The sequence below is a fragment of the Polyodon spathula genome, chromosome 10 (assembly GCF_017654505.1).
Source record: "Polyodon spathula isolate WHYD16114869_AA chromosome 10, ASM1765450v1, whole genome shotgun sequence".
Lineage (NCBI taxonomy): Eukaryota > Metazoa > Chordata > Actinopteri > Acipenseriformes > Polyodontidae > Polyodon > Polyodon spathula.
In genome coordinates, this window is record NC_054543.1 from 5,306,193 (window position 1) to 5,319,770 (window position 13,578).

At 38.0% G+C, this 13,578-nt stretch overlaps 2 protein-coding genes across 2 annotated transcripts in view; both read right to left on the reverse strand.

Moving 5' to 3' along the window:
- Nucleotides 1-6,308: 6,308 nt before the first annotated feature.
- Nucleotides 6,309-10,475, reverse strand: LOC121321978 (protein hsr-9-like). Its single transcript, XM_041261363.1, has 2 exons — nucleotides 8,045-10,475; nucleotides 6,309-7,570 (listed from the first exon to the last, which is right to left on the reverse strand). The coding sequence occupies exons 1-2, from the start codon at nucleotides 10,344-10,346 to the stop codon at nucleotides 7,446-7,448; spliced, it is 2,427 nt and encodes an 808-aa protein (XP_041117297.1). The 5' UTR covers nucleotides 10,347-10,475; the 3' UTR covers nucleotides 6,309-7,445.
- An 8-nt stretch (nucleotides 10,476-10,483) lies between these two features.
- Nucleotides 10,484-13,578, reverse strand: part of LOC121321636 (mucin-5AC-like) — a gene marked incomplete at its 3' end in the record, with an annotated part of 16,796 nt that continues 13,701 nt past the window's right edge. Inside the window, exons 14-16 of the mRNA XM_041260635.1 lie at nucleotides 13,049-13,578; nucleotides 12,269-12,329; nucleotides 10,484-11,895 (exon numbers count right to left, since the gene is read on the reverse strand). The exon at nucleotides 13,049-13,578 is cut by the window's right edge and continues 174 nt beyond it. Coding sequence (XP_041116569.1) covers nucleotides 10,484-11,895; nucleotides 12,269-12,329; nucleotides 13,049-13,578 — 2,003 coding nt within the window. The remainder of the gene's footprint in view (nucleotides 11,896-12,268; nucleotides 12,330-13,048) is intronic.

Genomic DNA, 13,578 nt, shown 5'->3' on the forward strand with positions numbered 1-13,578 from the left:
TCAATTGCTTTCTCTGCTTTACCCAGTGGAACAAGCAGTGTCTTCAGAACTGAAATAAAAAAGAAATAAAAACCTTTTGCATAAAGACATTGTAAACCTTTTCAGACAAGCTTCAGACAAGGAGGCTTTTTGAAATTAAATACAAGGACTCACTGCCGTGCCTTTAAGGATAAGCTGTTGAATGTAGGTGTGTGCATATGTATATAGTGAGTATGTTTTCAAGACACTTTCATCTGAATTGTCATTCAGTTCTAGTTGCCAGCCATTTACATATGTAGCATAGGCTAGATCACCTAAATTATATTTTAAAAGCAAAACCACAAGATTATCTTGGAATTTGTTATATCTGATATAGCAAATGTAAAGACTAGGGGTCCTGTTTTAATTCAAGCAATACCATAGACCACTCCTTAGGTACAATGGCCAGTATTGGCATAACACACAGGTGAACCATGTTTTTGAAATAACTAGACAGCAGCATTTCATTTCAGTCCCCTGTAACTATTAAACAGAGTCTAACATGTCAAACTTTGCTCATGTGTATTTCTAGCAGTGTTTAATATCGAAGCTTTTGTTTGTTTCCAGAGGATCTTATCTTCTTGGGAGAAAACGTGTTGGGATCTATTATTCCACTAAATAATAGAAACATAGCCTTTCTTTCCCTACTTGTTTGCAAACACCAGGGTAGCAGAGCAAATTTAAAAATCGAGGGTTGCAGTGCTAGCCAGTCTTCCGAGACATCCTTTTTCCTAATGCATTTATGTTCCCTTCTTTGTGTCTAGGATGCCAAAATGTTCCCCCAAAAGGTCATTCTAAGTACACTGTTCCCAATAATTATTGTCAGAGTCTAAGATAAGTGTACTACGTGATGTAACTTGTTGGTAGAATAAGCCCCCCCCCCCCACCCCCACACACACACACACACACACACACACACACACACACACACACACACACATCTATCCCTCAGTGTAAATCCAATGGCATTCGCAAACCTGAACAATGGAGGCCCGAGACACCAGCACTTGGCATTTTGCCAGACACAAGTGCTTTGATTTTTTTTGTATTATGATAAGGCACAATCTGGATGCTTTTATCGGGGCTGTAATATTTAAAGATGACATTCTAGCCTGGAAGCCTTGCCTATTGGTTTGACCTTGATTTTCTGAAAATATTGTTTAGCCCGAGTCGAAGGCTTTGTAATGACAGGTCTGCTCCCAATTTAAAGGTATGTATTTAAATGCAGTGTGTTCCACACACTGCAGTGTGAAAAATAAATAAATAAATAAACTGAACAATCTGGTTAATCAAAAGTTAATTGTATCATTTCCATGCAGATGAGGGCCACCAGCATATAAATCCCTGCTCTTCAATTAAAAAAAAACCCTATAGAGATGCACTGGGGCTCTGAGTCTGGTAAACAATCATCGAAAGTTTCATTTGTGGTAAACAAAGTGAAAATTCACAAGGGGTCTTTCAAAGGAGAAACTAAGGTTAAATTAAATTTAGAAACACAGATACATGCTGTTTTGTGTTGGACCCATGCAATTATCCAAACCACTAATGAAGAAAATACCAGTTGAGGTTAATATGGCTGGAAACACAGCTGTGCCATAATAAAAATATTATCAGATAACATCCATTTAGGGAGAAATTACACAGGTTTGCAAGTGGGGTCAATACCTGGGCCAAGAAGCATGGGGCCTCCAGTAAAAGTACTGGCAGAGTTGTGTGTTTATTAGAAAACAAACTGTTCAATTTATCTGGGGGCACAAGCATTCCTGGACACCTAACAGCTGTGGAATACTTTTTTATTATATACATTACTAGGGGTGGGTATTGTGACCAAAGATCTGTATTACAATACTGAACACAATCTTGCAATATATATATTGGAATTTAACGCTTAATGATGCCGATGTTGATTTTTTTGCTACCAAAATAAATATACATATATAAAGTGTGCTTTTTGCCATGTTTATGGAATTTAGAGTTAGAATGGAATATGACCAATTAAACTCTCATATGAAACACATTTTTTTGGATCCTCTGAAATACATGCATGTGCTCCCAATTAGAAAAATGGAAAAACAGTGGTGGTTTGAAAGTGATTTAAAATTCTCTGAAAAAAAAAAAAAAAAAAAAAGATTTTAAATGTAATTTTTAAATTTGTATTATAAATCTATTTATTTTAATATTTTTCAAAGGTACATCCTGACTGTGGCCATAAACACGGGTTTAAAGTTGTTTTATATATTGGTCAGTGCAGACCCAGGGTTTGGAATAAACGACTGACCTTAAGAACATAAGAAAGTTTACAAACGAGGAGGCCATTCGGCCCATCTTGCTCGTGTGGTCGTTGGTAGCATATTGATCCCAGAATCTCACCAAGCAGCTTCTTGAAGGATCCCAGGGTGTCAGCTTCAACAGCATCACTGGGGAGTTGGTTCCAGACTCCCACAATGTGGGGAAAAAAAGTGCCTCCTATTTTCTGTTCTGAATACCCCTTTATCTAATCTCCATTTGTGACTCCTGGTCCTTGTTTCTTTTTTCAGGGCGAGAAAGTCCCCTGGGTCGACATTGTCAATACCTTTTACAATTTTGAATGCTTAAAATCAGATTGCTGCATAATCGTCTTTGTTCAAGACTAAATAAATTCAATTTTTTTAGCCTGTCTGCATATAACATGCATGGTTGCTTTTCTTTGCACTCTTTCTAGAGCAGCAATATCCTTTTAGTAGTGAAGTGACCAGAACTGAACACAATATTCTAAATGAGGTCTTACTAATGCATTGTACAGTTAACATTACTTCCCTTGATTTAAATTCAACATTTTTCACTATATATCCGAGCATTTTGTTGGCTTTTTTTATAACTTCCCCATATTGTCCAGATAGACATTTTTAACTCAACATAAACTCCTAGATCTTTTTCATAGGTTCCTTCAATTTCACTATCTCCCATATGGTATTTACAATGCACATTTTTATTACTTGCGTGCAGTACCTTACACTTTTCCCTATTAAATATCATTTACCATGTGTCTGCCCAGTTCTGAATGCTGTCTAGATCATTTTGAATGACTTTTGCTGCTGCAACAGTGCTTCCCACTCCTATTTTTGTGCCACCTGCAAATAAGTTTGCTTACTATACCAGAATCCAAGTCATTAATGTAGATTAGGAAGAGCAGAGGGGACGTAATACTGATCCCTGTGGTACTCCACTGGTTACCTCGCTCCATTTTGAGGCTTCTCCTCTAATCAGTACTTTGTTTTCTATATGTTAACCACTCCCTAATCCATGTGCATGCATTTCCTTGAATCCCTACTGCGTTGCATTTGAGAATTAATCTTGTATCCTTTAACATATTAAAGATGTAACATATATTACAAAAGCAAAAATAAGTGCAGCACATTTATTTCAAATAAATAAAAAAAAAACTTAAGTAATGTTTATAAACTATTTTATGTATTTGCTTTGCTTGTTTGTTTTTTTTTTCACAATTTACAGTACCAGAAATTTTTTTATCCGATGAGATATTCAGAATAGTGTAAAATTACATTGTCCAGAACTGGTAACAGTCTTTAAAAATAAATGGATGAACTACTAAAATTGCACCGATAGTTCTTAAATTGGTGACGGTGGCAGGGCAGGGCAGAAGAAAAGCCCTGCTAAAAATAGTTAGTTTTAGAATAGGTGAATTTATGATTGTATTTTGATGTATTGTGGGGGGTTGAAACCACAGGTAATGTATTGTAAAAATAAACGTATTGTATTTAAATGTGTGGTTTGGGATTATTTAGATGGGCAAATAGTGTTGGTTTAAATGTGGTCTAGCCAGTGGCACTGGAACGATTTTTAGTGGGGGTGCTGAAAGCCATTAAACAAAACTGTAACCCCTGTATATGATGGAAGACAGGGGAGGACACGTTATACTATACAGGTCCCTGAAGTTCTGTGCTGGAGATGACCTTAAATCAAAAGGAATAGAAAAAAACTTGCATGATAAATAGTAAAAAAAAATAAAATAACCAAACCACCAAAGACCACATTTTTCTGCTACATGATTTCAAAACAAGCCATTCTGGCAGCACTGGTCAAGGGGGTGTAGCCTAAAAGTCGCACGCGTATTAAATGTTACCTCGAGTTCAAATGTACAAATAAAACGTGAATTCATATCATTTGTTTTAGAAGAATTTGTATTTTAATTGGCATTCCGGTACTTTAAAATGTAGGACTACACCACTGTATGTGAGGTTGGTGGTACCGTCAGCATACATTACTTCAGCCTTGCATAAACATACCGCAATATTTGATGCTATACAGTCATCCTTTTTAGATTTTTTTTTATTAGGAAATTATTCCACACCTGTGACTTTGCTTTGCACAATTTGACCAGCTCAGAATGAACATCTCATTTTAAATCTCACAAAGGTGTTAATCTTCCAATAGAAATGTAGGAATTTGCTGCCACTCAGTAGTTGGGGTGGGTTTAAAGTATTCATAGTGAATCAATGTAAATCATACAGGAGGGACATTGTCCAATTGCACTGGGGAACTTTTCTTTTTTGTAGGCATTTCATTTGTATTTTTCACAGGGAAAGGGGCAAAGTCAACATGAATTGAGTAACCATTTCCTCGGTTTATTAGCTATACACAGGTGTCTGTCATATCTATCTATCTATCTATCTATATCTGGGGTGTTACCTGTTTTTAAAAATAGGTTCAAACCAAAATTCAGAAGCCCTAATTATAATGCTGCCAGCATACTGTTCAGTTCAGGTTGCCAGTGCTTCCCCATTTAAATCATGAAGGCAAATTCTTTGGTCAATACTATAGGAGTACTTGCAATGCAAAATATAAACATTGTATTCTGTCAGCCAGTACAAGCAGAGAAGGAAAACGTGATTACACTACCTATAGGATTTAATCAACTACTAGCTAGTCACACTGCTGCTACTCTCACTTTCCAGTAAAGGGGAAAATAAATAAAAACTTACTGAAATTTAGCAATATGCAAGTAGTGGAGAAAGAGAGCACATTCAAAACAGAAATTTGAAGGAAAATACTTTAGTCATCTCATAAGTGAAAACTGATTTAGTTATGTAAATCGCAGCTATGAATACACTGTGTAACAATTTTTTTTTTTTTTTTTTTGGTTCCTGGGTAGCAAGTGATATTTCCTAATTGCTTATGCCTCAAAAGTATAGAAAATGGCTATTATTCCCCACGAACTTTGCTTTTGTGACCAGGACAGTGATATTTTGAAATTTACCTATTTTCCAGAACATTCCAGATAGATTCAGTGCTGAGTAAACTTGGAGTAACTTCTAGAACAATCTAGAACTTTCCAGTAATATAAATAGTAGTATAAATACAGGGGCCTTAAGCCCACCAGTTCAGTTTAGTTCCAGCTGCCTAAGTGGATACATATCTGCATTTTTCTGAGATGGCATCAAGAGGCTCCAATGGTGGCATTCCTGATGGGTCTCCAAGGTGGTTTTACCAAGTTTCCCTGCTATCTTTGCCTTTGGGACAGCAGGGACACCAAGGCGCACTACCACAGGCGGGACTGGCCAAAGCGGACCGAGTTCTCTGTGGGGAGGAACGTCGAGTGGGAGCCACTGGTGGACCCCCGGAAGGTGCTGATGCCACCACTGCACATCAAATTGGGCCTTATGAAACAATTTGTCAGAGCTCTAGATAAGGAGTCGGCAGCCTTCAAGTACCTTCAAGACTTCTTCCCTAAGCTGTCTGAGGCAAAGGTCAAAGCTGGTGTCTTCGTCAGACCACAGATAAAGAAGATCCTGGAGTGCAATGAATTCCCCAAGAAGCTCACTAGTAAGGAGAAAGCTGCTTGGAACAGCTTTGTCGCAGTGGTTCGGGGCTTCCTGGGCAATCACAAGGCCGAAAACTATGTGGAGCTGGTTGAGACTCTGGTGAAGAACTACGGCACAATGGGCTGTAGGATGTCCCTCAAAGTCCATATCCTTGATGCTCATCTTGATAAATTCAAGGAGAACATGGGAGCGTACTCAGAGTAATATCTCAAAAAACTACTCGCTTCTAAATCTTTTGTAGTCATTTTTGTATTACTTTAGTATAAATACATGTTAATTTGGATTCATATGTTGTTTTTTTCTGACTTTATGTGAACAAAAAGACACAAATTCGCCCGTTTTCTCATTGGAAATAGGTAAATTTCAAAATATCACTGTCCTGGTCACAAAAGCAAAGTTCGTGGGGAATAGTAGCCATTTTCTATACTTTTGAGGCATAAGCAATTAGGAAATAACACTTACTACCCAGGAACATAAATTGTGTTATATAGTGATATTAAACCAATGATGAAAGGTTTTTAATGAAGGAATCTTTTGTTTAGGCAATGCAAGAGTACATGCTTAAATTTCTTGCTAATTTACAGTTCTTTGATAATGTTCACATTTTCCCAAAATTGACTTCACTGATGGGTTTAATACTGTGAATACAACTACAGACTAACAATACTGATCTTGACAAGCCTTCCCCTGTGTGACTATAGATCATGATTCACAGCACCAAATGCACAATTCTATTAGGGTGAATTTTGTCTTCAGGGCTTTCCCTGAAATTAATTCTCATTTTAAATGTTAGCCTCCTGCAGTTTTTAATCTCTAATATGAAATTGCAAATTTTACAAACATAATTTGAGAAAGCTACTAGGACAGAACTGAAAGCCAAAGTTTACATATAGTCTAATTAGAACATTGAGAATATCTCGTCAATGTCAAGCTAAACATCGTAAAAAATCCAATTACTAATCTGAAACACATATATGCATTGTGTTAGGTTAACAATGGCAAGAGAAACATGTTACTGAAAATAAATATGGCTTACATGTTATTGCATCAGCTGCTGCAATTATACAGGTCCATAACCAAAAACGTACTCCAAGATGGGTCATGTAGATTGTACACTGCTGTACGTCAATACGGTACAAGTAAAACAATCCATTCAAATAAGTGCAAATGTCTTACCCGCTTCAGTAGATACATCCTTAACTGTTTAAGGTAATAAATTCAGTAACAACGAAGCAAAGAAATTACACAAATTTTATTCTGATAATTGCTATAGAAAACAGCAACTTCTGTTTTGTTTTAGTTTAAAACTTTACCAGCATCAAATTATAAAGCATAAAAGAAGCTAATGCAAAATGGTTATGACACAAGTCTGCAAAAATATACAAGTCTTACCCCTCAGAAATTGAGTATTACACCACTGTATAAAATGGGGGATATTTAAAATATACCTATCAAATGAATTTACAGAACAGTATGTATTTAAGATAGAAAAGATGCAAGCATAATTAAGCTGCAGTGCATTACTCATTTAAAAAAATATATATATTGGATGGACAGAATACAAACAAGCTACCAGTTTTTATAAAGAGGCAACTGTTTACATGTCTATCTCCGTCTCGTACTTCTGACTGGTTTGCCTTCTGTTTTTGTAGCTGCAGTTTTCTTATCGGATGCTGCTGCTCCTCTTCTAGATACTTTTCCCAGAGTTACATTTTCATCACCAGCTGCAGCTAAAAAATAAATACAATAGTATCTAAAAATGTAGTGTCACATAGGCTGATTTGAAACATACAAATTTAAACTGGTGTAAAATATTTATTCAAATAAACGTATAAGGATACGTGGGCCACTGTTCCATTTACCCTAAGTGCATGCAACCATTACATATCTCATCTCATACATTTTATTTCAAGTATGAATTAGTGTACCAATTGTAAATAGTTAATATCGATTTACTTTTTTTTTTTTTTTAAAAGGAAACACCTGAATATGTATTTTACACAATTATCAAACCAATTTGCCATTTTGAGTGTCGGTGGGGTCTTATTGTACAAGACATCTTTTATAATAAAACGTCGAGAAAAGGGCTAAGTGCAAAACTGCTTCTTACAATAAGACATCTGGCACACAATGTCTTATCACATTATACAAATATGAAAAAATAAAAGTGGGGGTGTTTAACCTTAGAATTGTGCAGCACTTACTTTTCAACATTCTGGTTTCATCTTCATTTGTTAGATTAGCACGCTTTCCTCTGGTCAACTTTACAGGACTTAGAAAGGACAAATCAGCCTCAGTTTCTGCTTCCAGCTCAAGCTTTCTTTTGCCCCTTCCAATGGGCTTCTTTGATTTAACTGGTTTCTCAGCCTTGGATGCACTCTCATCAATAACGTGATCATTAGTTTCTTTAGGCAGATAGAGTTTCTGCTGTGATGATACTTTTGTTCTCCCTGTCCTCTTGATTGATCTAGGTTTGATCGTTTCTACTACTGGCACAGCTTTAAATTCAACTGTAGAAGCACTGGGACCTGTGGAGCTCTGTGCTTCCTCATCAACAGTTGTCTTTGCTTTTCCACGCCTGACTCTTTTTGGAGCTAATTCTATTAAGTGTTCCTGCTCTTCAAAATTTGCATTAGCAGCCTCTTTACAGATCATTTTTCTTTTGCCACAAAGTCCTTCCTTTTCAATTACTGTTACATTGCTTGAAATAATCTCTAGAGAGGCTTCCATTTTAGAACTGATCCGAACAGCCCGTTTGCTTTCGTATTTAGAACTTGGCTCATCAGCAACCTGTTCCTGAACCATCTCTGCTTCAGTCATTTTTGGTTTCCTTCCAGGTCGTCCTCTACGAGGTTTTGCTGGTTGCACTGGTACCTTGTTTAGGTCCAAAGTTTCTCCTTTTTCACTTCTGGCTTTCCCTCTCTGCAAACTTTTATCAGTAGCAGGCAGATTCTTTACAGCATTGTTCTCCGTTGTAACATTTTCTACTGTTAGCACAGTACTCCATTTTACATTTCCTTTTGAAAGACTTTTAATTTCATCCATAATCACTGAATTATTAGAGGTCTCAAGCTCTTCTGTTTCTGCATCATCTGCATTTTTCTTTGTGGCTCCTGTTTCTCTCACAGGTACTACTATCTTTCCACATCTAGTTTTCTGCATGGCAGTATCCTCAATGGAACACCAAAGTGATCTTCTGGACAGAGGGGACATTTTTACGCTTTCAGCTCTGCTTTCTTCAGGTACTTCTGTAGAGGCATCTTCTATTTCCTCAACATGTTTTACTTTCCTCCCTCTTCCAGTTTTCTTAATAGGAGCAGCAGATATAGTTGTTTCCGCTTCGGCAGTATCTTTGATTGTGCCTCTTTGTGATCTCCTTGTTGTAGGGGAAGGCTTTACACTTTCAGGACAGTTTTTCTCAGCTGAGGTTACTTCTATATGTGTCTCTTGTGTGTCATTTGAATTTTGTTTTGCTGTTCTGCCCCTTCCAGATTTCTTTATCAAACCAAGTGATGCAGTCGTCTCCTTCTCTGCAACATATTTGATTGCACCTCGACGTGATCTCTTTGTTGTTGGGGAAAGCATTAAACTTTCAGGACAGATTTCCTCAACTGCAACTACTTCTGAAGTTGTTTCATGCGTGTCTTCTGTATTTTGTTTTGCCTTCCTACCCCTTCCAGATGTTTTGATTGGAGCACAGGATACAGTTGTCTCCACTTCAGCAGTATTTCTGTTGGCACCTCGTCGTGATCTCTTTGAAGGTGAAGACATTGCACTTTCAGCTGCTTCCACAGGTGTCTCATGTCTGCTATCTAAACTGGGTTTTGGCTTTCTACCCCTTCCAGATTTCTTGGTAGGCACTGGCGATGTAGTTGTCTCCACTCCTACAGTACCTTTGACTGCACCTTGTTGCAATCTTTTTGTTGTAGGGGAAAGCATTACACTTTCAGGGCGGATTTCCTCAGCTGCAACTACGACTGTAAATGCCTCAGGTTTGTCTTTTGAATTTTGTTTTGCCCTCCTGCTCTTTCCAGATTTATTGGTAGAAGCTGGTGATGCAGTTGTCTCAAATTCTGCAATATCTTTGATTGCACCTTGCTGTGATCTTTTTGTTCTATGAGTACGCATTACACTTTCAGGAAGGCTTTCTCCAGCTGATGCTACTTTGACAGATGTTGCTTGAGTGTCATCTGAACTGGGTTTTGCCTTTCTACCCCTTCCAGATTTTTTGATAGGAACTGGTGATGCAGTGGTTTCCAATTCTGCATTATCTTTGACTGCACCTTGTTCTGATCTCTTTGCTGTAGAGAAAGGCATTCCACTTTCCAGACTGCTTTCTTCAGCTACAACTACTTCTGCAGATGTTACATGAGTGTCAACTGAATTGGATTTTGCCTTTCTACCCCTTCCAGATTTTTTGATAGGAGCTGGTGATGCAGTGGTTTCCAATTCTGCATTATCTTTGACTGCACCTTGTTCTGATCTCTTTGCTGTAGAGAAAGGCATTCCACTTTCCAAACTGCTTTCTTCAGCTACAACTACTTCTGCAGATGTTGCCCGAGTGTCAACTGAATTGGATTGTGCCTTTCTACCCCTTCCAGATTTTTTGATAGGAGCTGGTGATGCAGTGGTTTCCAATTCAACTGAGTGTCAACTGAATTGGATTGTGCCCTTCTACCCCTTCCAGATTTTTTGATAGGAGCTGGTGATGCAGTGGTTTCCAATTCTGCATTATCTTTGACTGCACCTTGTTCGGATCTCTTTGCTGTAGAGAAAGGCATTCCACTTTCCAGACTGCTTTCTTCAGCTACAACTACTTCTGCAGATGTCTCTTGTATGTCATCTGAATTGGGTTTTGCCTTTCTACCCCTTCCAAATTTCTTTGTAGGAGCTGGTAATGCAGTTATTTCCTCTTCCACAATATTGTTGACTGCACCTCGTCGTGATCGCTTCGGCATAGACAAAGACATTACACTTTCAGCTGCAACTACTTCTATAGATGCCTCCTGCATGTCTTCTGAATTTTGTTTCGCCTTCCTACCCCTTCCAGATTTCTTCGTAGGAGCTGGTGATGAAGCTATCGCCTCTTCTGTAACATCTTTGACAGCACCTAGTTGTGATCTCTTCGGCATAGGCAAATGCATTACATTTTCAGCTGCAACAACTTCTGTAGATGTCTTCTGTGTGTCATCTGAATGATGTTGTGCCTTCCTACCTCTTAAAGCCTTCTTCATAGGAGCAGGAGAGGCAGATGTGTCCAATTCTGCAACATCCTTGATGGCACCATGATGTGATCTCTTAGCTGTAGGCGATGACACACTTTGAGAGACTCTTTCCTCAGCAGCAGCTACTCCATTGAACGTATGATCAACTTCCTCTATTTTTTGTTTTGTTTCCTTTCCAGATTTTGTTGCAGGAGGCATAGCAGGCATCTGAATTTCTTTAATTTGACAACTGTGTGTCCATTTTATAGAGACAGGAGAAGCTTTAACAATGTCAACAGTTAAATCAGTAAGTTCTGTAGATGCATGGTTTTGTTCTGCATTCTGCATTCCTTTCTTTCCTCTTGGAGTTTTATTCGCAGGTGGTAATAGCATTGAGCTTTCATTTTGTACAGTGTCCTTTTCATTCCCATGTTGTGATTTCCTGGATGGGGTAGACAATTTTATAGAATCTATGGAAGACTCTTGAACTAAGGCAATTTTGAAGCCAGGTGATGCCAGGGTATCACTTCTAGAAGTATCCTCTATTGTAGGTTTGGAAATGTTATCGCTTTTAACGGGGCAAACGTCAACTGAAATTGTTTCCAGAGATGATAATCCAACATCTGATGCTTTCCTACCCCTTCCAGACTTTCTAGTAGAAGCAGTGTGGGCTGGGGAAGCTTTAACACTCCTACTTGATGTGTCAATTGAACTTTTTCCAGCTGAATCCTCTGATAATGGATATTGAAGTTTCACATGCTCTGTTCTTCCAGAATTATTTAAAGGTGTAGGCAATACAGATATTTGACAATCTTCACGACAAGATCTCCTTGAAAGTAGTGGTTGAACTGCTGTAAAAATAAAACCATGCATGACTAGATTTAACTTAATTAGGTCGCATGCATATTAGGGATATTAAATAGTTTAAACATGAAGAATAAACACATTTACCTTACTTGGAACATGGGTAAACAATTAGAAAAACATGATAGAAGCCTTCCTTTCATAAATCTCAACATTTACACAGATAAGTCATGTGTATCAAACTTAAATACTGCCAAAAAATAATTAGCCTTACACTGAACATGTATCAGACAAAAACTAAAAGAACAATTAGAACAGTTAATTAACTAGGAGAGGAGTTACTTTAATATTACAGTTATTGTGATTTCTGGAAAACAGCAAATATTTCATATATTTAAGTAATATATTTAAGACACTTACCTACACTGGATTGTGCCAGGGTGGCCAGTGTTTTAACACTTTCATGTTTTTTCGATTCTCTCTACAAAACGAAAAAAATAAATAACCTCAGTAACTTTCACTACAGTATTAAAACTGGAAATCTGATTAGGAGAACTGAAGGTTCAGTGGGTGTCGCCAATCCCACAACGAACCAGTTTCCTTTTAAAACCAGGAACTCGAGAGCGGATGTCAAGCGAGCTACCAACCTCTGGAGGACAAAGGTTAGCCCTGCTGTTGCGCTCACTGGGTGTCTGAACAGCAGGTATTGCTGTAGCTCAATGAGGAGAAAGTCCCTACCGGTTTTGCCTCCCTAACCCACGGGAGAGTCAGAGCCAATGCAACGTTCCCTTCAGAATCCGCAGAAAAGACCAGTGACTTTGCAGAGCCAGAACATGAACCTGTGCTGTATGACTGCACACTCGGCTGTGCTTTTACCAGGTGAGCCACTCTGAATTCCCTTTTAACATTAAAGGAGATACAGTATAAAATACACAAGTAAATTAAATTTAGCACCACTACAACATCTAAACACATTTTGCACTATTTAAATTCTGGTACAAAAAAAATTATAGATGTATCAAGGTGTTTGCGGCGGCCGCACCCCACCCTGTGTAATACAGTAAACTAAAGCTCTAACCCAATACAAAAATACAAAAGCAATTCATAGATTGACAGAAGTGGGTTGTCCCAAATAGTCTTAGTATCTGGATATGTAAAACTGACAAAGTTGGATTTGTTTCACCAATATATGGTTATTACCTTGGTCTCCGAAGCTTCAAATGTTTCTATGTTTACTCTTGATTCGTGGTCCTCCTTTTTTTCCTCTGGCTGTTCCATAAGTTCTTGCAAACCTGCAAAGTCTTCTACAGGAGCAATCTTTAGTTTTGGAGATTTCATTATTCTGCTAATGCCAAACATATCTTCAACACACACTCCCTTATGTTTAGGGGTCCGCATTAATCTTTTTATTCCGACCATATCTTCCACTGGTGATGCTTTCTGTTTCGGAGTTGTCATTACTCTCTTCACCCCAACAAGATCCTCAATTATCTGTACTTTAGGTTCTTTGGGTGTTCTCATGAGTCTTTTGATCCCTCTGAAGTCTTCTATTTGTTTTGACTTCTGTTTTGGTGTTTTCATAAGCCTTTTAACTCCTGTAAGGGCCACCAATGGCTCAGCCTTTTGTTTAGGGGTCCTCATTAATTTTTTACAACCATCATCTATTTCAGCTGCTGTCTTTTCAATAAGGGTTTGCATTTGCTCACTCATATCTACCACCTCGTCTGACA

What these genes read in the sequence shown, in the direction of transcription:
- LOC121321978 (XM_041261363.1), bottom strand. Translation starts at nt 10,346, where the DNA reads ATGCCTTTCTCTACAGCAAAGAGATCAGAACAAGGTGCAGTCAAAGAT. An exon ending in TGAAACCAGAATGTTGAAAA is followed by an intron (nt 7,571 to 8,044) that starts GTAAGTGCTGCA and finishes TTTATTTTTTAG; the next exon opens with CTGCAGCTGGTGATGAAAAT.